Consider the following 24,010-nt stretch of genomic DNA (forward strand, 5'->3'; position numbering starts at 1 on the left):
GTGGTGGTGTGTCATGTTAGTGGTGGTGGTGTGTCATGGTATTGGTTGTGGTGGTGGTGTGTCATGTTTGGGGTGGTGGTGGTGGTGGTGGTGTGTAATGGTATTGGTTGTGGTGGTGGTATGTCATGGTGGTGGTGGTGGTGTGTCATGGTAGTGGTGGTGTGTCATGGTGGTGGTGGTGTGTTATGGTGGTGGTGTGTCATGGTGGTGGTGTTGTGTCATGGTAGTGGTGGTATGTCATGGTAGTGGTGGTATGTCATGGTAGTGGTGGTGGGTGTGTGTCGTGGTGGTGGTGTGTCATGTAGTAGTGGTGGTGTGTCATGGTGGTGGTGGTGGTGTGTTGTGGTGTGTTGTGGTGGTGGTGTGTCATGGTGGTGGTGGTGGTGGTGGTGTGGTGTGTCATGGTGGTGGTGGTGGTGTGTTGTGGTGGTGGTGGTGGTGGTGGGTTGTGGTGGTGGTGTGGTGTGTCATGGTGGTGGTGGTGGTGTGTTGTGGTGGTGGTGTGTCATGGTGGTGGTGGTGGTGGTGGTGTGTCATGTAGTAGTGGTGGTGTGTCATGGTGGTGGTGGTGGTGTGTCATGTAGTAGTGGTGGTGTGTCATGGTAGTCGTGGTGGTGTGTCATGGTAGTGGTGGTGTGTCATGTAGTAGTGGTGGTGTGTCATGGTGGTGGTGGTGGTGTGTTGTGGTGGTGGTGTGTCATGGTGGTGGTGGTGTGTCATGTAGTAGTGGTGGTGTGTCGTGGTGGTGGTGGTGTGTCATGGTGGTGGTGGTGGTGTGTGGTGGTGGTGGTGTGTCATGGTGGTGGTGGTGGTGTGTTGTGGTGGTGGTGTGTCATGGTGGTGGTGGTGTGTCATGTTAGTGGTGGTGGTGTGTCATGGTATTGGTTGTGGTGGTGGTATGTCATGGTAGTGGTGGTGTGTTATGGTTGTGGTAGTGGTGTGTTATGGTTGTGGTAGTGGTGTGTCATGGTAGTGGTGGTGTGTCATGGTGGTGGTGGTGTGTCATGGTGGTGGTGTTGTGTCATGGTAGTGGTGGTGTGTCATGGTAGTGGTGGTGGGTGTGTGTCATGGTAGTGGTGGTGTGTCATGTTTGTGGTGGTGGTGTGTCATGGTATTGATTGTGGTGGTGGTGTGTCATGGTAGTGGTTGTGGTGGTGGTGTGTCATGGTAGTGGTGGTGTGTGTCATAATGGGGTCCTTTGAAAAAGTCACATATCAGGTTTCCAGGATATGGAAGTCAGAACCACAAGTCATTCACGCAGAGCATTTGATTTGTTTCTTCCCCCCCATTTTACTATGATCTTCAAACTTCAAACTTCTTCTATGATCTTAATTTTCAGTTGATGCTCAATCAAAGAAGAGTTACACCTAGTTTTGGCTTATTTACAGCAATATTCTAGGTTTCATTGCAAGCTGGAAGCTTGTAAATGTTCAAGCCCATTATATGGAGCACGTACAGTGAGGGAAAAATGTATTTGATCCCCTACTGATTTTGTACGTTTGCCCACTGACAAAGAAATGATCAGTCTATAATTTTAATGGTAGGTTTATTTGAACAGTGAGAGACAGAATAACAACAAAAAAATCTAGAAAACGCATGTCAAAAATGGTGTAAATTGATTTGCATTTTAATGAGGGAAATAAGTATTTGACCCCCTCTCAATCAGAAAGATTTCTGGCTCCCAGGTGTCTTTTATACAAGTAACGAGTTGAGATTAGGAGCACACTCTTAAAGGGAGTGCTCCTAATCTCAGTTTGTTACCTGTATAAAAGACACCTGTCCACAGAAGCAATCAATCAATCAGATTCCAAACTCTCCACCATGGCCAAGACCAAAGAGCTCTCCAAGGATCGGCTACTGTGCAGAATCACTGATCAATGAACTGATCTTTCACCTTGTATTCCCAAATAACTCTTTACTATAACATCATTTCTGTGTCCGATGATGTATGTCTATGGTCCCGCTTTGCTCAAAATGATTCCTTCAATGAGAAACATCTTAGGCTGTGCACAGATTATCCACCCTTCTTCCGAAGTGTGCACTTGAACACTTCCTGTAATGGATCTACTATGGTGGAAACTCCCTCCAGACCCAATGCACCAATCTTATGCTTTAAAATCAATGAGAGAAGGGTGGAGAATCACGATGCAACCTTGACTAGTTATGATTGGTTATAATGTGTGGATGACCTTCAGGGTCACATGCACACTCACACGCTGGGCTTCAAGTTCACGTCAGCATTCCAGTTCTTTCCCCCTGCTCTCTGTATTGAGTTATGTTGTCCTGTTCCCCTCCACAGTAGAGGTGTTCTGAGAAAAGCTTTAGAAAGCTGGAGTAATGTGTTGACCGCTCACTGCAGGCCAGGGGCGCTTTAAAACTTTCAACTAACCACTTATGGCTTTCCTTCAACTATTCAAATAGATCATGTATTTATTTGATTCGAACCCACAACCCTGGTGTTGCAAGTCTTCAGACAAATGATGTGAACCAACATGGAAGTATTTCATATAGGGCCTCCCATATGTTTAGATGTATTTTATTAATCCTTCTTTATCATCTTTTAGCTATCTGTATCTGGTTGATGGATCTTGTAGCTCAACCTAAAAAAACGTGTTGTTCTTAGCTTCAGTTACATAATGCGAGTTATTGTGTGTGTTTGTAATGTGAGTTATTGTGTGTGTTTGTAATGTGAGTTATTGCTAGGCTAAGCTAGCTGGCTCAATGCGATGGAAGGAAGAGGCACAAATCAACAGTTCAATGTAGGGTTGAATGGCAGGAACCCAGTTACCGAGAATTACCGGGATTTACCACCCAAAACCACTCCCATTTCCCAGGATAAATAACTGCGAGAAACCGGTAAATTATAATAAATGATTTATATGAGCAGCATGGCGTGAAATGGAACTGTTAAATTATATGCAATGTCTAAATCTGGCTTCTCTATGGCCTCTTGCACGATGAATCAACGCTCAGGTTGGGGACAGACAGCCCATCTCAGTATGGAGCACAGTTCACACTGCATGTAGACCTATCATCTCATCATGGTAACTTTATTTCTTGTGACCAGTGGTGGAAAAGGTACCCAATTGTCATACTTGAGTAAAAGTAAAGATACCTTGACAGAAAATGACTCAGTAAAATACTACCGTAAATTCCGGACTATTAAGCGCACCTGAATATAAGCCGCACCCACTGAATTTAAAAAATATATTATTTTGAACATAAATAAGCCGCACATGTCTATAAGCCGCAGGTGCCTACCGGTACGTTGAAACAAATGAACTTTACACAGGCTTTAACGAAACACGGCTTGTAACAAAAAAATAAAAAATTAGCAGTAAACAGTAGCCTACCAAGAAAGTCATTGCTCCAGACCAAGCTCCCGTGCAGCAGCTCTATTTCCTTTTCCAACAGCCAGATCAATCGCCTTCAACTTGAAAGCTGCATCATATGCATTTCGCCGTGTCTTTGCCATGATGAGGGTGACAAAATGACTACCGTAATCAGAATGATGAGCGCGCTCGATTTAATCTAAACAGTAAACCAAAAAGTTGTTTGACCTTAACCTGTTCGGCAATTTCATTGGTCTAATGAAAGCTTCATGCCGCCAAAAAACTGAGCACGTCACAGAATGTTTTATTTTTATTTTATTTTTTTGAAAGCGTGAAAAATCCATATATTAGCCGCATCATTGTTTAAGCCGCGAGGTTCAAAGCGTGGGAAAAAAGTAGCGGCTTATAGTCCGGAAATTACGGTACTTGAGTAAAAGTAAAAAAATATTTGATTTTATATATACACTTAAGTATTAAAAGTAAATGTAATTTTAAGAATATACTTAAATATCTAAAGTAAAAGTATAAATAATTTAGAAATTCCTTATCAGGCAAACCAGATGACAAGACGTTCTTGTTTTTTAATTTAAACCACATGGGTGTAATTTGGGAGGTGTCCTGTCCCGCTGAGAGAGAACCGCTCCCACGCCGACCTCGGATGCATCCACCTCCAGAACAAAAGGAAGGGTAGGATCTGGCAGCCTATGGATGGGTGCAGAGGTGAAGAGGCGTTTCAAGGTCTCAAATGCAGTAAGGGCGGTGTCGGTCCATTGGAGGGTACTGGTGAAGGCTGAGAGAGGTGCGGTTGTGCTGCTGCAGTTTCGGATGAACCGGCGGTAGTAGTTGGAGAATCCTTGGAAACGTTGTAGTTCCTTTACAGTGGTAGGTTTCGGCTAGTTAAGCACGGCCGTGACTTTGCCTTCGTCTATTTTGGTGTCAGTACGAACCCTAGGAAGGTTACCATAGTAACGTGAAAGGCGCTCTTCTCAGCCTTGACATAAAGATTGTGGTCCTGTAGCCGTTGGAGGACCTGTTGTACGTGTTCTGCAAAGGAGTGAGTGTAGATCAAGATATCGTCAATCTACACGATGAGGAACTGGTTGATCTTGTCCTGGAAAACTTCATTCATGAAGGACTGGAAGACTGTGGGAGCATTGGTGAGACCGCAGAGCCTAACCAGGTATTCGTAGTGTGAACAGGTGATTAGAATTCAGGTGATTGGGATCTGGAGAGTGAGCTGCGTTCAGGGGATCTAGGTGTTTGAGGGTGTGAGTTGGAAGCAGACGTTACAGATACAGAATTAATATACCATTTATTTTGGTATTGCCCTCAGGTAGCCTGTTTCTGGTCTCAGGTTCAAGAAGGGCTGAAAATGCATAACATTGGTCTAAAATTGACCCTAGAAATAGTACTGTTAGGAGATCTGGAGAGACCGGGTCAGTCAATTACTAATATACTAATACTCTTAGTAAAAGCATTTATCTTCAACTCACAATCTGTGGATTCTGTTCGATTAGATAGATTGAAATTGTATGTTAAACATCACAGCATGGTTAAAAGATATATGGTGCATAGAAATCTGAAGAGGGTGACCAGCAGAGATAGGTGGGATGGGCTGAGGGTTGGGATCTGGAATTTGAGACAAGTGGGAGTGGAGTTGCTGGGTGGGGGATAGAATGATTTCAAAGATAAAAGTAAAATAAAATTAAACATAACAAAAAGTACATTTGAATGACACTGAGGGGCAATGTTGTTACAGCTAATGCCGGTTTGCCTGAGGCTGATGCCGTGCAGGTGTTAGTACACATGCATATACACACACTCAGTCAAATGCACACATGTGCACATACACAAACACACACACATAAATAGTGCAATGCATGCACTCAAACATATTCAGTTGGCCTTGCTGTTATGATTTTTGTTGTCCTTGATGTCTTTTGTTTTTTGCATTGTTGTTTTCTGTTTTCGTTTGTCTTTCTCTTTTGTTTATTTTGTTGGTTGTTGGTGCATTGGGAGGGGGGTCCTGGGGGTGGGGAATGGAAATATTATTATTATTTATTTATTTATTTGTTTTTCTGTGGGGCGGGTCTTGGATGGTTGAGGGGCAGCTTTTGGTGAACTGTGGGGGGATCTTGGAGGGCTGGTGGCCTGGCGGTTGGAAGCTTGGGCCGGTGACTGACGGATCGCTGGTTCAGGTCCCCGGTTTTGACCTTGTGGGTGTCACGACCTGACCATAGAGAGCCCTTGGTTATCTATGGTATAGTAGGTCAGGGCGTGACTGAAGGTGTTCTATGTTGTTTATTTCTATGTTGGTGTGCTTGGTATGGTTCCCAATCAGAGGCAGCTGTTTAGAATCTCTGATTGGGGATCATATTTAGGCAGCCATTTCCCCACTGTGTTTTATGGGATCTTGTTTTTGTGTAGGTGCCTGTTTGCACTTCACTGTCTTCACGGTTCATTTGATCATTTATTGTTTTTGTATTTTGCTGAAGTTTCACGTTATAATAAAGATGTGGAACGCTACTCAGGCTGCACCTTGGTCCAATCATTACGACGACTGTGACAGAAGATCCCACCACAACAGGACCAAGCAGCATGCCCAGGAGGAGAGTGTATCCTGGACTTGGGAGGAAATCCCGTCCGGTCAGGTCCACCTTCCTTGGCAGGAGCGGCAAACGGAAGGTTATGATGGAGGACAGCGACGACGCTGGGGTTCGCGGCCACATAGAAAGCCCAACTAACAGCCCGAAAATATTATTTTGGGGGGGCACAAGGGGTGGTCAGCGGAGCCGAGGAGTGAACCAGAGCCAGTCTGGGAGAAGAGGGAGAAACTGGAGGAGAGTGAACGGAGCGAATCAGAGACCGTCAGTGGGTTGAGGGAGAATTTGGAGAGAGAAATGAGAGAGTTATTGAATTGGTGGAGGATGCACGACATTTGCCCTAAGGAGCGTGTTATCGGTTTAATGCCACCTGAGTCAGCTCTCCGTACTCGTCCTGAGGAGCGTGCTATCAGTCTGGTGAAAGTTGTGCCGGCTCCACGCACCAGGTCTCCAGTACGCCTTCCCAGCCCTGTACGTCCTGTGCTAGCTCTCCACACTCGCCTTGAGGAGCGTGTCATTTGTCCGGTGCCATGTGCGCCGGTTCTACGCACCAGGTCTCCAGTGCGCCTCCACAGCCCAGTACGTCCTATGCCAGCTCCTCGCACTTGCCGTGCGAGGTGTGTCATTGAACCAGTACCGTTTATGCTGGCTATACGCACTAGGTCTCCAGTACATCTCCACAGCCCAGTACGTCCTGTGCCAGCTCCACGCACCAGGCCTCCAGTGCGTCTCCCCAGTCTGGTACGTCCTGTGCCGGCCCCACGCATCAGGCCTCCAGTGCGCCTTCAGAGTCCAGAGCTTCCGGCAACGGTTCCCAGTCCAGAGCTTATGGCTACAGTTCCCAGTCCAGAGCTTCCGGCAATGGTTACCAATCCAGAGATTCCAGCAACGGTTACCAGTCCAGCGCTTCCGACGACGGTCCACAGTCCGGAACCTCCACAGACGGTCCACAGTCCGGAACCTCCACAGACGGTCCACAGTCCGGAACCTCCTGACACGGTCCACAGTCCGGAACCTCCTGACACGGTCCACAGTCCGGAACCTCCTGAGACGGGCCACAGTCCGGAACCTCCTGAGATGGTCCACGGTCCGGAACCTTCAGCGAGGGTCAAAGGTCCGGAGCTTCCAAACACGGCTTCCAGTCCAGCTCCATGGCAGGAGCTCTCCTCTGCGCCGATGCCCAGCCCAGACACGGCATCCAGTCCTGCTCCATGGCAGGAGCCTTCCTCTGCGCCGATGTCCAGTTCAAACACGGCGTCCAGTCCAGCTCCATGGCAGGAGCCCTCCTTGGCGCCGATGCCCAGTCCAGACACGGCGTTCAGTCCCGTTCCATGGCAGGAGTCTTCCTCTGCACCAATGTCCAGGCTAGGGCCGGTGTCCAGTCCCACTCCATGGCAGGAGCCTTCCTCGGCATCGAGATCCAGTCCAGGCACAGTGTTCAGCCTGGGTCCATGGCTGGATCCACGGGATGAGCGGTTTCTTCAGCCCGCACCAGAGCCACCACCAAAGATGGTGGATCTGCAAGCTGAGCGGGTTCTTCATCCCGCACCAGAGCCGCCCCCGATGCTGGCGGGATGAGCGGGTACCTCGTCCCGCACCAGAGCCGCCCCCGATGCTGGAGGATCCGCGGGATGAGCGGGTACTTCGTCCCGCACCAGAGCCGCCACCGACATTAATCACCCCCTCTACCCTCCCTATTTGGTTTCAGGTTTTGCGGCCGGAGTCCGCACCTTTGGGGGGGGGGTACTGTCACACCTGACCATAGAGAGCCCTTGGTTATCTATGGTATAGTAGATCAGGGCGTGACTGGGGGTGTTCTATGTTGTTTATTTCTATGTTCGTGTGCTTGGTATGGCTCCCAATCAGAGGCAGCTGTTTAGCGTTGTCTCTGATTGGGGATCATATTTAGACAGCCATTTCCCCACTGTGTTTTGTGGGATCTTGTTTTTGTGTAGGTGCCTGTTTGCACTTCACTGTCTTCATGTTTCGTTTGATAATTTATTGTTTTTATATTTTGCTGAAGTTTCACATTATAATAAAGATGTGGAACGCTACTCACGCTGCGCCTTGGTCCAATCATTACGACGACAGTGACAGTGGGAGATCTGTCGACGTGCCCTTGAGCAGGGCATTGACCCTGGTTGCTTCTGTCTGTCGCTCTGGATGTGACTGTGTTAGATGACTAATGTGATGTAGTTGTTGAGCGTCTTCACTGCAAGTATATTGTATGTTTTAAATATTCAATAATAAAATTAAAAAGTAGATTATGGAGATTCCACCATTCTCTTTTACAATAATGTCTGAGCCAGACAAGGATCTTAACCTCCCTAAGCACAACATTTATCAGAGTTACAGACCAGAGCAGGCTGTTCCCTCCCGTAGAGCTAGGATCCCAGATGACACACCCATCACTGTGGGATGTTCCATACTGTAATATGTGCTAGAGATGAGATGAGGTAGGAGGGCGATGAGATGGGGGAGTTGAAGAGAGGGAACAGGGGAGGATGGAAGAGACACTAAGGTCAAGCAGTCAACCACTCAGCCTCTGTTCCAAAAACACACACACACACACACACACACACACACACACACACACACACACACACACACACACACACACACACACACACACACACACACACACAAGACATATACACACACACACAAAACACACACACACACTGAGACACCTGGGTTGTCTGCAGGGAGGATTAACCGATCCCAAACCAGGGGGTGGTGATGTGGAAATGTATTCTGTGTTGCTATGGGTGATTGATATTCTTGGGCTGTATGCATCCCAAATGGCACCTTATTCCCTATATAGTGCACCACTTTTGACCAGAGCCCTATGGGCCTATTTCTTACACGGTGCACTACTTTTGACAAAAGTTTGGCCGGGGTAGGCCGTCATTGTAAATAAGAATTTGTTTCTTAACTGACTTGCCTAGTTAAATAAATAAATAAATAATGAAAGCAATTTGTGATCCTAGGGGATCTTTATTGAGACATAATACTCTGAATGTAACAATACAGTAGAAAGGGTCCTGGATTACATTTAACATTTTAGTCATTTAGCAGATGCTCTTATCCAGAGCGACTTACAGGAGCAATTAGGGTTAAGTACTGGCCCAACGCTCATAACCGCTAGATTACCTGGGTTCCTGGGTTCCTATTGAGACCCAAACCCATTCATTTCTGTCTAAATACCTATGTACTGTATTTCCATTGTCTCGCGTCAGATATTTTCAGGAATCAAATTTCATGGAAAGAGTAATGTCATAGCTACTGAACGAAACTATTCAATTGACCATTTGATTTGGCAATCAGTTCTACTCTGTTTTGCTAATAGCCAGGATGTAGTGGCCATAGCCAGGATGTAGTAATAAGGATGTAGTGGCCATAGCTAGGATGTAGTAATAAGGATGTAGTTAACCCCTATGATAAGACCAGCCAACCATGAGTACGCTGTCTGTCCATCCATCCTTCAGTCAGACAGACAGACAGACAGTCAGTGTCAGTGTGTAGTTGGAACCTTCTCAGTCGGGGTCCTGTCCTGGGGTAAGCTAGACCATCTGGGGTAAGCTAGACCATCTGGACTGAAGAGCAATGTTGACCCTGTCAGTCTTCCATATGTCAGTGTTCCATATGTCTGGCTGTTTCTGTACTGCCTGGGAATGCCTGGGAATGTTAAAGCAGCAATTTGCAGTTCAAACAATATCAAATGGGTCACCGATTTGTTTAAATAGCTGAGGGATGCGGCTAGAGAGATAACCACTCTCAAATTCATAGACAGGGCTATGGATGCAAGGACTGACCATCCATGTGATCAAAATGATAGTTTTAACCATGTTTTGAAGCTGTAAAAAGCTGACGGATGGGGCTGGAGAAATGTAACCATTCTCAAATTCATAGACTATGGATGAAAGGTCTGACCATCCATGAAATCAAAATTATTGTTTTAACCATATGTTGAAGCAATACAGTCTTTGTTTAGAATTACATTGTTTACAATCAATCAAAGGACCAAAACAAGCTTATTTTGTGGGTTCTGATGGGGCTAGATAGTTGAACTAAGCTCATGAGACATAAGTTATATTCTTCAAGAATCGATGAGTATATCATTAATTTATAAGCCCACTAATGGATGTAGAAACTGTAGATTGCCCACTAAAAGGCCCACCTCAGACAGATATAAAGACATGGAATGCCCTGTACTAAGCGGATGGGGAACAATCAGCAAGTTGATGCAATTACTATGTACTATTATACCTACGGTTGCAAAGGGAGAGTATATTACTGGAAACTTTCTTACCAGAATTTTGGTATCTTTCAAGGATTTCATGTAATCTATCACAAGACATCTAGTGGCTCTTCAGATTTTTACAGGTGTCTGTAATGATCTCTGACTGTGTGGCCATGTGAAATATATGAAATTATGATTATAAAATAAAAATGTAATGACAAAGCTGTAAAACATTATCCTAAATATAAACCAACAATTTAGTGAATACCATTGGTGTTTAATATGAGGGTTTCAGCATGAAATATCCTTGATATATTTTTACACACACGTATTTATTTATTTGTGAAAAACATCAATATTTTTTTTACATTTTAGTCATTTAGCAGACACTCTTATCCAGAGCGACTTACAGTAATGAATGCATACATTTCATACATTTCATTTCATGCATTTTTTTGTACGGGCCCCCCATGGGAATCGAACCCACAACCCTGGCGTTGCACACACCATGCTCTACCAACTGAGCCACAGGGAAGAGTTGGAAGAGTTGCAGTTGCAGTTAATTGAAAATAATGCCATTGTTCGTTAGATTCTTTTGTCATTAATTTGTCAATTATTTCTACAAGAAACTCATGGACAATATGGGCACAGATACAGTGCCGGGAAAAAGTATTTGCCCTCTTTCTGATTTTCTCTATGTTTGCATATTTTTGATACTGAATGTTATTTGAACTTCAATCAAAACCTGATATTAGATAAAGGGAACCTGAATTTACAAATAACAAAAAATTGTGGAATGCAGTGTTTGGTTTTTGACAGACAAAATGGGACCCATCTCGTCCAAAAGGTTGACTGAAGTTTGCAGAAAAAGTACCTGGAAGCACCTGGATGATCATCAAGAATCTTGGAACAATGTTGTATGGACAGATGAGTCAAAAGTATATATTTTTGGACGACATGGGTCCCATTATGCCTGGCGAAAACCAAACACTTTATTCCACAGTAAGAACCTTATACCGACGGTCAAGCATGGTGGTGGTAGTGTGATGGTTTGGGGATGCCTTGCTTCCTCAGGACCTGGACGACTTGCCTTAATAGAAGGAACCAATTCTACTCTGTATCAGAGAATTCTACAGGAGAATGTCAGGCCATCTGTCTGTGAGCTGAAGCTGAAGCGCAGCTGGGTCATGAAGCAAGACAATCATCCGAAACACACAGTCAATGAAGTTTTGGAATGGCCTAGTCAAAGTCCAGGCCTTATCTCAATTGGGATGATGTAGCAAGACTTGAAATGAACAGTTCATATTTGAAAACCCACAAATGTCACTGAGTTAAAGCAGTTCTGCATGGAAGAGTGGGCCAAAATTCCTCTACAGCGACATGAGAAACTGATCAACAACTATAGGAAGTGTTTGGTTGGAGTCATTGCAACTGAAGGTGGCACAACCCGTTATTGAGTGTAAGGGGCAATTGCTTTTTCACACAGGGGCATTGGGTGTTGCAAATCTTTGTTTATTAAATAAATCAGAGTATGTAATTGTTGTGTTATTCGTTGACACAGGTTCCCTTTATCTAATGTTAGGTTTTGGTTGAAGATCTGATAACATTCTGTATTGAAAATATTTAAAAGTAGGGCCTCCTGAGTGGCGCAGCAGTCTAAGGCACTGCATCGCAGTGCTAGAGGCATCACTACAGACCCTGATTTGATCCAGCAACTGGGAGACCCTTGAGGCGCGGCACAATTGTCCAGGTTAGGGGAGAGTTTGGCCAGCCGGGATGTCCCTGTCCCATCACACTCTAGCAGCTCCTTGTGGTGGGTCGGGCGCATGCACGCTGACTTCGGTCGCCAGTTGTACAACGTTTCCTCCGACACATTGGTGCGGCTGGCTTCCGGGTTAAGTGAGCAGTGCGGCTTGGTAGGGTTGTGTTACGGAGGACGCATGGCTCTCGACCTTCACCTCTCCTGAGTCTGTACGGGAGTTGCAGCGATGGGACAAGACTATAACTACCAATTCGGTATATTATTATTCAAAAGTAGAGAAAATTAGAAAGGGGCAAATACTTTTTCACAGCACTGTATATAAAATTAATACTATATATGAATATTTTTTTTTTTTAAGTTATTCAAGTAAAAATGAATCGTTTAATAAGTGCTCACAAAACTCAGAAAAACAAAAATATACAAAATAATAAAAGTGGGTACAAAACCCGTTGCACACCAGAACATAACTTGCACATATCATACAATCAAACAATCACCGACAAGGACATGAGGGGAAACAGAGGATTAAATACACAACATGTAATTGATGGGATTGGAACCAGGTGTGAAGGAAGACAAGACAAAACCAATGGAAAATGAAAAATGGATCAACGATGGCTAGAAGGTCGGTGACGTCGACCGCCGAACACCGCCCGAACAAAGCGAGGGACCGACTTCGGCGGAAGTTGTGACATTGGGAAACTACCGGTTGCTTTGCTACCCTAATTTTACCTACCAACCAATATGTATGAGTGTGTTGTTTTTTTCCTTCAGTCAGGTCATAATTATCCTGGCATCAAATCATAAACACACCCCCTAGGAAGCCAACATCATATTTCTAATTACAAGACACGTCTTACATACATGCATGATTATCTGAGTTATTATGATTCACAAAATGTGTACACTTATTGTATTGCATGACTTCATTTAAACTCACACAGCTGAAGTTATAATTATTTTGAGTTCCAGTTGGAACTTAATAGGAGGGTTAGCTAGATGGTTAGGGCTAATAGGAGGGTTAGATAGATGGTTAGGGTTATTTAATAGGAGGGTTAGCTAGATGGTTAGGGTTATTTAATAGGAGGGTTAGCTAGATGGTTAGGGCCATTAAATAAAAGGGTTAGCTACATTACATAGTCAGGGGTAATGGGAGGGTTAGCTATATGGTTAGGGCCATTTAATAGGAGGGTTAGCTAGATGGTTAGGGGTAATGGGAGGGTTAGCTAGATGGTTAGGGGTAATGGGAGGGTTAGCTAGATGGTTAGGGGTAATGGGAGGGTTAGCTAGATGGTTAGGGGTAATGGGAGGGTTAGCTAGATGGTTAGGGGTAATGGGAGGGTTAGCTAGATGGTTAGGGGTAATGGGAGGGTTAGCTAGATGGTTAGGGGTATTGGAAGGGTTAGCTAGATGGTTAGGGGTAATGGGAGGGTTAGCTAGATGGTTAGGGTCATTTAATAGGAGGGTTAGCTAGATGGTTAGGGGTAATGGGAGGGTTAGCTAGATGGTTAGGGGTAATGGGAGGGTTAGCTAGGTGGTTAGGGGTAATGGGAGGGTTAGCTAGATAGTTAGGGGTAATGAGAGGGTTAGCTAGATGGTTAGGGGTAATGGGAGGGTTAGCTAGATGGTTCGGGGTAATGGGAAGGTTAGCTAGATGGTTAGAGGTAATAGGAGGGTTAGCTAGATGGTTAGGGGTAATGGGAGGGTTAGCTAGATGGTTAGGGGTAATGGGAGGGTTAGCTAGATGGTTAGGGGTAATGGGAGGGTTAGCTAGATGGTTAGGGGTAATGGGAGGGTTAGCTAGATGGTTAGGGGTAATGGGAGGGTTAGCTAGATGGTTCGGGGTAATGGGAAGGTTAGCTAGATGGTTAGAGGTAATAGGAGGGTTAGCTAGATGGTTAGGGGTAATGGGAAGGTTAGCTAGGTGGTTAGGGGTAATGGGAGGGTTAGCTAGGTGGTTAGGGGTAATGGGAGGGTTAGATAGATAGGAGTAATAGGAGGGTTAGCTAGATGGTTAGGGGTAATGGGAGGGTTAGCTAGACGGTTCGGGGTAATGGGAGGGTTAGCTAGATGGTTAGGGGTAATGGGAGGGTTAGCTAGATGGTTAGGGGTAATGAGAGGGTTAGCTAGATGGTTAGGGCCATTTAATAGGAGGGTTAGCTAGATGGTTCGGGGTAATGGGAAGGTTAGCTAGATAGGAGTAATAGGAGGGTTAGCTAGATGGTTAGGGGTAATGGGAGGGTTAGCTAGATGGTTAGGGGTAATGGGAGGGTTAGCTAGATGGTTAGGGGTAATGGGAGGGTTAGCTAGGTGGTTAGGGGTAATGGGAGGGTTAGATAGATAGGAGTAATAGGAGGGTTAGCTAGATGGTTAGGGGTAATGGGAGGGTTAGCTAGACGGTTCGGGGTAATGGGAGGGTTAGCTAGATGGTTAGGGGTAATGGGAGGGTTAGCTAGATGGTTAGGGGTAATGAGAGGGTTAGCTAGATGGTTAGGGCCATTTAATAGGAGGGTTAGCTAGATGGTTCGGGGTAATGGGAAGGTTAGCTAGATAGGAGTAATAGGAGGGTTAGCTAGATGGTTAGGGGTAATGGGAGGGTTAGCTAGATGGTTAGGGGTAATGGGAAGGTTAGCTAGATAGGAGTAATAGGAGGGTTAGCTAGATGGTTAGGGGTAATGGGAGGGTTAGCTAGATGGTTAGGGGTAATGGGAGGGTTAGCTAGATGGTTAGGGGTAATGGGAGGGTTAGCTAGATGGTTAGGGCTAATAGGAGGGTTAGCTAGATGGTTAGGGGTAATGGGAGGGTTAGCTAGATGGTTAGGGGTAATGGGAAGGTTAGCTAGATGGTTAGGGGTAATGGGAAGGTTAGCTAGAGGGTTAGAGGTAATAGGAGGGTTAGGGCTATTTTTAGGTTCAGCCTCCCTTTCTCACTTTCACACTATCCTTCTGGTAGTAAAACATTAAATGGACACAGTTTGCTGTCCATTTAATGTTTTACTACCAGAAGGATAGTAAAACAAGGAAAATTCTCCTCCATGGGGTCATTTCCCACGTCCTCATAAGGACAAAGGCTATTTTAAGTTTAGGGGTTAGGTTTAGGGTTAGGATAAGGTTTAGGGTTAGATAGGATTTGAAGGAAAATAGGATTTTGAATGGAAATACATTTTAGGTCCCCACAATTATATAAGAACAAAGTGTGTGTGTGTGTGTGTGTGTGTGTGTGTGTGTGTGTGTGTGTGTGTGTGTGTGTGTGTGTGTGTGTGTGTGTGTGTGTGTGTGTGTACGTGTGTACGTGCGTGCATGTCTATGTGTACATGTGTATGGGCGGGGTGACTGACTTCCTGCAGAGCATGTGTGAGAGAGACACAGACAGACAGTCAGCGTGTGTGCAGGGCCTGCTCCAGGCATAAGTGGTCACTTAGGGCCCCGTCCTTTAGGGGGCCACCATAAAGCATTCATATAGGCTTCATAAGCACTACATAAATGGGTCACAAATCATCTATAACTGTATTTCATGCTCTAATAAATGTGAATAAATACATTGATGGTTATGTCACACACTTATGCCACATTATGAATCTTTATAGCGCATGACATACGGTTATATATGATTTGTGAAGCATCTATGTAGTGCTTATGAAGTTTGTATGAAGATGCACTCCAAATAAAGCAGGACCAGCAGTTTTTCTCTTGTTATGTGAGGAACTGAGAGTCTCTCAATTAGCCATGTCAGCTAGCAATGTTTAGATTGTTAGTTAATCTAGCCAGCTATCCAAACTTGCCCATTTTGTTAGTCTTTCTCACTCGGATATCATATTAACATGGCATAAGTCATGGAAAAATGTGTACATGGAAAAATGTGTAGAATTGCAGGAAATTAGCTTTCAAACTGCTAAAATGTCTTTCCACCACATGATAAAATGGATAGAATTGCAGGAAATTAGCTGTAAAATTGAAGAAAATAGATTCCCTCTGCATCAAGTGAAAATAATTTGAATTGAATGATTGCTACATTTTCTTAACGCCCCATGGCAAAGATTGTAGAATTGCGTGAAATTAACTGCGTGAAATTAAAATGATTTGCGGCAAGGTGGGGGGGCCCTCAACCAAATCTTGCATAAGGCCCCCAAAAGGTTAGAGCCAGCCCTGCGTGTGTGTGTCAGTGAACTCTCCTCTCCTAGCGTTCCACACACAGCTGGATATTGTCCCTGTGTCTCCAGTAAGGAGGATCTGCTACAGCATCAACATCCGAACCAGAAGAGATTAAATAAATAAACCCTGATAGATATAGGGCTAGACAGTGTGTGTGTGCGTGCGTGTGTCTGATTAAATAAATAAACCCTAGTCAGCCCTACTAGTGTGTAACGGGCGTCGTAAGGATTGGACCAATTTGCAGCGGGAACGTGTATACTCATCTTCTTTATTAACTCAAAAGAAGGAAAAACAAACCACGTATACAAAACAACGAACGACACTAAACAGTCCTGTCAGGTGCACAGACACAAAACAGGAAACAACTACCCACAAATCCCATTACAAAAACATCCCTATACATAGGACCTTCAATCAGAAGCAACAAGGAGGAGCTGCTTCCAATTGAAGGTCAACCCCATTAACTAAACATAGAAATAGAAAGACTAGAACTAACATAGAAATACACTTACATAGAACATAGACCAAAAAACCCCGGAACACATAAAACAAACACCCCTCTTACATAAGCACATAGCTCAACAAACCCCGAACCACATAAAACAAACACCCCCTGCCATGTCCTGACCAAACTACAATAACAAATAACCCCTTTACTGGTCAGGACGTGACATAGTGTTTGACTCATCTTCAATCCAAACACTTCAGACTCTTCTGACTCTTTCCCAACAGGGGCGTATTCACTCATCAATCCTCAGAAAGTGTTGCTGAAGTGCATGGTTAGGGCTAAGCAGACTATTTTTGTTTGACTGATCTTCTGACTCTTTCCTATCATATCACGGTGTTGACTGCATATGGGCCTTTTCACTCATCCATCCTTAGAAAGTTTAGCTGATGTCCTGGTCTCTCGTTGATATCAGACCTGGCTCCAATCATATTTAGTATATTTGAAATACTTGTGCTTCATTGAGCTTGCCTGGCACAATGAAACCAATGGAATAGTCCCTGTCATTTTTTGCACCTGTGCAGATCTTTTGTGTGATGAAATACAGATTATTTTTTGGGTGAATGTTAACCTGTGGTCACAGACTAGCACAGTACAGTGTTGACTAATGTCTCGGAGTGCCATCAATTTCCACAGCTCTCATAATCCATTATGAATGAGTACCATGAGTACTATGAACCCCAAATGGAAGGTTTATCAGGATGCGTCCCAAATGGCACCGTATTCTCTTTATAGCGCACAACTTTTGACCAGAGCGCTATGGGTCCTGGTCAAAAGTAGTACACTTAATAGGTAGTGGAGTGTTGTTGAGGACACAGACTCTCTCACAGGACAGAATCTCACTATGAACTCTAAATGGAAGGTTTCCCAGGTTGCATTGGAGCCTGTAGATTGGCTGCCGTAGTGGTGAGGTAATGTTGCTCTGGCCTGGGTCACTGGCTGATTGGCCGACAGGGGATAGCTGAGATCATGGTCCCTCCTCTTTGAGAGAGAGATGCAGCTGAGGACAAGGGGATACGTGTGTGGGGGAGAGTTGTGTGTGATCTGTGTGCACATGCATACGTGTGTGTGTGTGTGTGTGTGTGTGTGTGTGTGTGTGTGTGTGTGTGTGTGTGTGTGTGTGTGTGTGTGTGTGTGTGTGTGTGTGTGTGTGTGTGTGTGTGCGTGATTGTCTACGTCCGTGAATGCGTGTGTCTGTGTCCATGAGTGTGTGGGTCAGGCTGCTTGGCTTAATATCTTTTTTACACACAATACCCCATAATGCCAGTGAAAACATATTTTTTTCACACCCGTTACTCAATACATGTTAGAATCACCTTTGGTAGCTATTACAGCTTTGCACACCTGGATTGTACAATATTTTTTGCACATTATTATTTTCAAAATTCTTCAAGCTCTGTCAAGTTGATTGTTGATAATTGCTAGACAGCCATTTTCAAGTCTTGACATAGATTTTCAAGCTGATTTAAGTCAAAATTGTAACTAGGCCACCCAAGAACATTCCATGTCATTTTGCCTGTGCTTAGCTCTATTCCGTTTCTTTTTATCCCCAAAAACTCCCTAGTCCTTGCCAATGACAAACATACCCATGACATGATGCAGCCACCACCATGCTTGGTACTCAGTGATGTGTTGTGTTGGATTTGCCCCAAACATAACGCTTTATATTCAGGACATAAAGTTCATTTCTTTGCCACATTATTTGCAGTTTTACTTTAGTGCCTTGTTGCAAACAGAATGCATGTTTGCAACAAGGCTTCCTACTTTTGTAGTATTGTGGAGTAACTACAATGCTGTTTATCCATCCTCAGTTTTCTCCTATCACAGCCATTAAACTCTATAAGTGTTTTAAAGTCACCATTGGCGTCATGGTGAAATCCCTGAGTTTCTTTCCTCTCTGGCAACTGTGTTAGTAAGGACACCTGTACCTTTGTAGTGACTGGCTGTATTGATACACCATCCAAAGTGTAATTAATAAATTCACCATACTAAAAGGGGTATTCAATGTCTGCTTTCTTCATTTTTACTCATCTACCAATAGGTGCCCTTTTTTGCGAGGCATTGGAAAACCTCCCAGGTCATTGTGTTTGAATCTGTATTTGAAATTCACTGCTCCACTGAGGGACCTTGCAGATAATTGTATGTGTGGGGTACAGAGATGAGGTAGTAATTAAAAAATCATGTTCATTTTTGCATACAGAGTCCATGCAACTTATGTAGAACTATGTAGAACCTAAAAGGGTTATTCGGCTGTCCGCAAGGAGAACCCTTTAAATAACAATTTTTGGTTCCAGGTAGAAATAACCCTTTTGAGTTCCATGTAGAACCCTTTCCACAGAGGGTTCTACATGGAACCCAAATAAGTTCTACCGGGATCAAAAAAGGCTTATACCTGGAACCAAAAAAGGTTATTCTATGCAGAAAGCCGAATAACCCTTTTTTCTGAGCATGTAGGTTATAGGGTGCTATTTGGGAATCAGTATGGACAGTCTGAGAATTGCTATGAGATATTATAAACCTGGGGATTTAACTGCTGCAAAGTTCTTAGTTTAGCTTTGTTGTAGAGATCAGTGCTGTTATGCAATATTGCATGGCTTTCCCCAATTAGAAGTTTGGATCATGCTGAGTTAAATGTAACAGTATGATAGAGGGAATAGCCTACTAGCCTGGTCCCAGATATTTCTCTACTGTCTTTTGTGCTCCTATGGTTGTTGTCATGAGAAAACTGCCAACTGCTACAGTCGTTTTCATGCCAGTTGATATTTAAAGGACTTAGCAAGACAGCACAAACAGATCTGGGACCAGACTATAGGATCATGTAGAGAGGCACCCTAAAGAGTTTAGCGTGATAGGTATGGATTACTTGCCTGGCTACCCAAACTCCTTGCTGCGGCCAAACACTACGCCTCACCCACAACGTTAGTTTCTACTCCTCAACGAGTCTCGATCTGAGTACCTCCCTGACGATTTCTAGAACGCAAACACATTCTAACCATTCTGATTTGTCCCAGAAACCGATGGATTGGGCCAGAGCCAGAACACGTGGTTAAAGCGGCATTTAGAACATTTCGTAGTTGGCTTTGCTACTCTGTTTAGTTACAGATGATCCAATCGCTAAAGACTTTGTTTTGTACAGAACCCCTCATTTTGACGTCCCCAAAAACGACTTCAACGGTGCCAGTCTCAGACTGAAGTATGTAGCGAACATACTGTAGAGCAGCGGAAGATCTCAGTTTAAGTCGTCAGGAAAAGGGAATACAGTCAGTCTCCGTTTATAATCACCCTCATGTGATCAGTAAAAGGGTAGCGTGATGATGTCATCCTTATTCTCTGTCTCTCTCCTTCCCAGCTGCTGACCGGGACTCTGGACGGGAGGCTGAGTCTGTTCCGCCCTGGCAACGCCGCCATCAGCGTCGCCCTGTCATGACAACAGGGGCTGGTTCCCATTACGACAGGCAAGCGCATTCAAACATTTGAAAGAAAGCAAATGCTATATGAACCCAGGTCTGGACCTGACGATGACGCTTGTGTTATTTACACCATACTGTAATGGGGACCAACGGGCCTCGTTAGCTAGAGAGCTTCCTTTTATCCGATTGGCTGTGATCTCACAGTGAGGCTTTAGAGAGGGATGGATGCCAGGGCCTGGAGAATACAGCAGCATTACTGAGACCCAGGGGCCACAGTGACATCACCATCTGACTGCACCACTCAGCAGCCTGCGAGTCTGACACGCAGACGTTACTACATACTAACACACCCATCCACATGCACAGATGTATTTACATTAGAATGGACACACACACACACACACACACACACACACACACACACACACACACACACACACACACACACACACACACACACACACACACACACACACACACAGACCTAGACAGAAAGAAAAGACTGGTATGTTCAGTACAGTACCATATATCATCTATATCCTAACAGTACAGTAGGTGAAATTTGAATATTCAAGATTAAACTGATTTGAATGCATACAGAATGCTTAACTGTTTTTGTGCTTCTTACTGTCCTTCTCCGTTCCACACTAGCAGTAGCTGTACAATGATTTCTTCCATAGTTCTGGAAATTAGGCCTACTGCTCAGATAACATATTTCTCCCTGTTGCTGATGGTTTGAACATACACTTAGTGTATAAAACGTTAGGAACGTCTTTCCATGACATAGACTGACCAGGTGAATCCAGGTGAAGGATATGATCCCTTATCGATGTCACTTGCAACTCAATATAAGGAAGGTGTTCATAATGTTTGGTATACTCAGTGTATGGGGAATGTACTGTCCTCTACTGTCTGGATGTAACAATATGTATGGTGGAGACAGTCAGGGTACTGTAGACCAGAGGACATCCGCTAGTGTTTTTGGCCATTAAGAGGGAACCAATATGGCATCTCAGTTTTTTTATAGACTTTTTAAGGATTAGGCAAAAGATCAATAGTCAGGTCTCGGTTCCTGTCAAGCCAAGTTAGTTTCAGTAACTTGTAGGGAAAGGAGAAGTCGTGGTGGAACTCAACATCGATGTGAGGATAACAGTTGAAGAGGAAGGAAACATCTGGGAAGGGGGCCAGAGGGGCCCACCTCAACGACGCACTTGCTGTAGCGTTATCTCCCACACACACACACATACCCACACACAAAGGTTCTGGACTCAAGCTGGGCCATGACAATCACAACGAAGAGGAACAGACCTAGTTTCTGCCCAGCAACAAAAACTGACTGATTGTTTATCTTAACATACAAGGGGAGGAACTCTGCCTTGTCGAGGGGTGTAAATATATGCTGTGTGACTTGTATGTTATGTTATGCATTCAGTCTGGGTGGAATAAATCTAGTCTAAGCTTCCTTTGGTGTCTGACTGGATTTGTACCAGAACTTAGAACCTAACAGAACAGATAGAAAAGTCTAGAAAGTGCTAACCCTGCCCACCTGGCGCTCTAGGCATTCTAACACAAATGCATAAAGTATTTGAAAGATTTCGAATTGTATTTCAACCCAAGTCTGTTCTCAATGCAATGCATACTGACTGTTCCTAATCAAGACCTGAACTATCTATGGCACTCAACCCCTTTACTTGGCATGAGCAGAGTTAGAGTCAGAGTTTACTCTTGAAAGTCTTTGTTTTCAGTTTTATGGTGAGACAATAACGTACCAGTGCCCATCTTTTGAGGTTTTCAGACTTTATAGCCATCTGTAGTTCATAGTGAAGATGCCATAATGGGATGACGAGTGATCATATTCATGCTTTTACTTGATGCCCCATGCAAAGACACTCCGGGGTAACACAGTGCTTTATTCATCTGAAGTATCTTTATAAGGATGTTTTTGTAAAAACAGTTTATAAGTTCTGTAAGGTTCACAAGCATCCTAAACATGTTATACGCACTCTATCTTGGCTACATCTATTTATTTATTTTTTATAAATACAACATTTACTGGGAATTTCCGGGGGAACGGTAAATGGGATGGTTTGGATATTGTTATTGTAAATAGATTACGGTATGCCGTTGGAAATATATTTAAACAATTCAGTAAGTAGTGTCTTAATCATGTTGCTATCACTTTCAAGCATGGAACATGGCCAGTAAACAACATTATACTGGATGTACAGTTGAAGTCAGAAGTCTACATACACCTTAGCCAAATACATTTAAACTCAGTTTTTCACAATTTCTGACATTTAATCCTAGCAAAAAATTGCCTGTCTAAGGTCAGTTAGGATCACCGCTTTATTTTAAGAATGTGAAATGTCAGAATAATAGTACAGAGAATGATTTATTTCAGCTTGTATTTCTTTCATCACATTCCCAGTGGGTCAGAAGTTTACATACACTCAATTAATATTTGGTAGCATTGCGTTTAAATTGTTTAACTTGGGTCAAACGTTTCAGGTAGCCTTCCACAAGCTTCCCACAATAAGTTTGGTGAATTTTGGCCCATTCCTCCTGACATAGCTGGTGTAACTGAGTCAGGTTTGGAGGCCCCCGTGCCCGCACACGCTTTTTCATCTCTAGGAGACAGAACGCGTCTCCTTCCTGAGCGGTATGATGGCTGCGTGGTCCCATGGTGTTTATACTTGCGTACTATTGTTTGTTACAGATAAACGTGGTAACTTCAGGCGTTTGCAAATTTCTCCCAAGGATGAACCAGACTTGTGGAGGTCTACAATGTTTTTTCTGAGGTCTTGGCTGATTTCTTTAGATTTTCCCATGATGTCAAGCAAAGAGGCATTGATTTTGAAGGTAGGCCTTGAAATACATCCACAGGTACACCTCCAATTGACTCAAATGATGTCAATTAGCCTTTCAGAAGCTTCTAAAGCCATTACATCATTTTCTGGAATTTTCCAAGCTGTTTAAAGGCACAGTCAACTTAGTGTATGTAAACTTCTGACCCACTAGAGTTGTGATACAGTGAATTGTAAGTGAAATAATCTGTCTGTAAACATTTGTTGGAAAAATTACTTGTGTCATGCACAAAGTAGATGTCCTAACCGACTTGCCAAAACTATAGTTTGTTAACAAGAAATTTGTGGAGTGGTTGAAAAATTAGTTTTATTGACTCCAACCTAAGTGTATGTAAACTTCCCACTTCAACAGTAGCACAGGTAGCCTTTGGCACCTTAATTGGGTAGTTTGATACTATTCCATTCTGGTTTCCATGTGTTTGAGCCCTTTCCATTCACTCCATTCCCGTCATTATTATGAGCCGTCCTCCCCTCAGCAGCCTCCTGTGGTATGTAGCTAATGTTCTGTTTTATTGTACCTTTTTTGGGAAGAAAATGTTTGTGGTAAATGTAAATTGCAGCTGTTTCTGCTTTGATCTAGAATGCAGTAGCACGTTATTTTATAATAGCCCTATAAAATTAACAGGGATTACATGACACATCACTTTTGGTTCTTACAGTTTATTTTTCTTTCACCCTTTAAGTACATGGAAAACCAGACGTAAACGTATGTGTCTCAGAGGAATGAAACTCTCAAAGTCTGGCTGCCATGAGCCCCTGTCCTTCATTATGTTCATGGCTGTTTAGCACACTCTTTTTTTTTACTCTCATGTTTGTCCTCAACTGCAGTTACACTATGTCAGATAATTATACCAAGATTGAGACATTCAAGAAGCTAAATTGCAGTTTTTAATTTTTGGTTCTGGGCACAGAGAGTTTCATACTGCTACTGTCATCTAATTTTTGTTGCCATCCTTGTAGCGGGGTGCGTAAATTGGCGTCAGAGAAGTCAGGCGCAGGAGAGCAAAACTGGGTAATAACCAGAGATTTATTAAGCAAAACCAACGGCATCCAGAACAACAAGATAAATATGGGCACAAAATAACCCGTCGTACGCTCACGGGGAACGTGCACAAGCACTACAATAAACAATCCCACACA

General features: G+C 43.8%; 1 protein-coding gene across 2 annotated transcripts in view; it reads left to right on the plus strand.

Moving 5' to 3' along the window:
* The window catches only part of wdr27 (WD repeat domain 27), a 170,628-nt gene extending 149,160 nt beyond the window's left edge, over nucleotides 1–21,468 (plus strand). For both annotated transcript variants that reach the window (XR_006762576.1, XM_014180055.2), the window contains one exon: nucleotides 19,946–21,468. Coding sequence is in view for 1 of the 2 variants with exons in the window: in XM_014180055.2 (XP_014035530.2) it covers nucleotides 19,946–20,023 (78 nt within the window). In the remaining variant the exon portion in view is untranslated. The remainder of the gene's footprint in view (nucleotides 1–19,945) is intronic.
* The last annotated feature ends 2,542 nt before the right edge of the window (nucleotides 21,469–24,010 follow it).

The sequence above is a fragment of the Salmo salar genome, chromosome ssa28, assembly GCF_905237065.1.
Source record: "Salmo salar chromosome ssa28, Ssal_v3.1, whole genome shotgun sequence".
Lineage (NCBI taxonomy): Eukaryota > Metazoa > Chordata > Actinopteri > Salmoniformes > Salmonidae > Salmo > Salmo salar.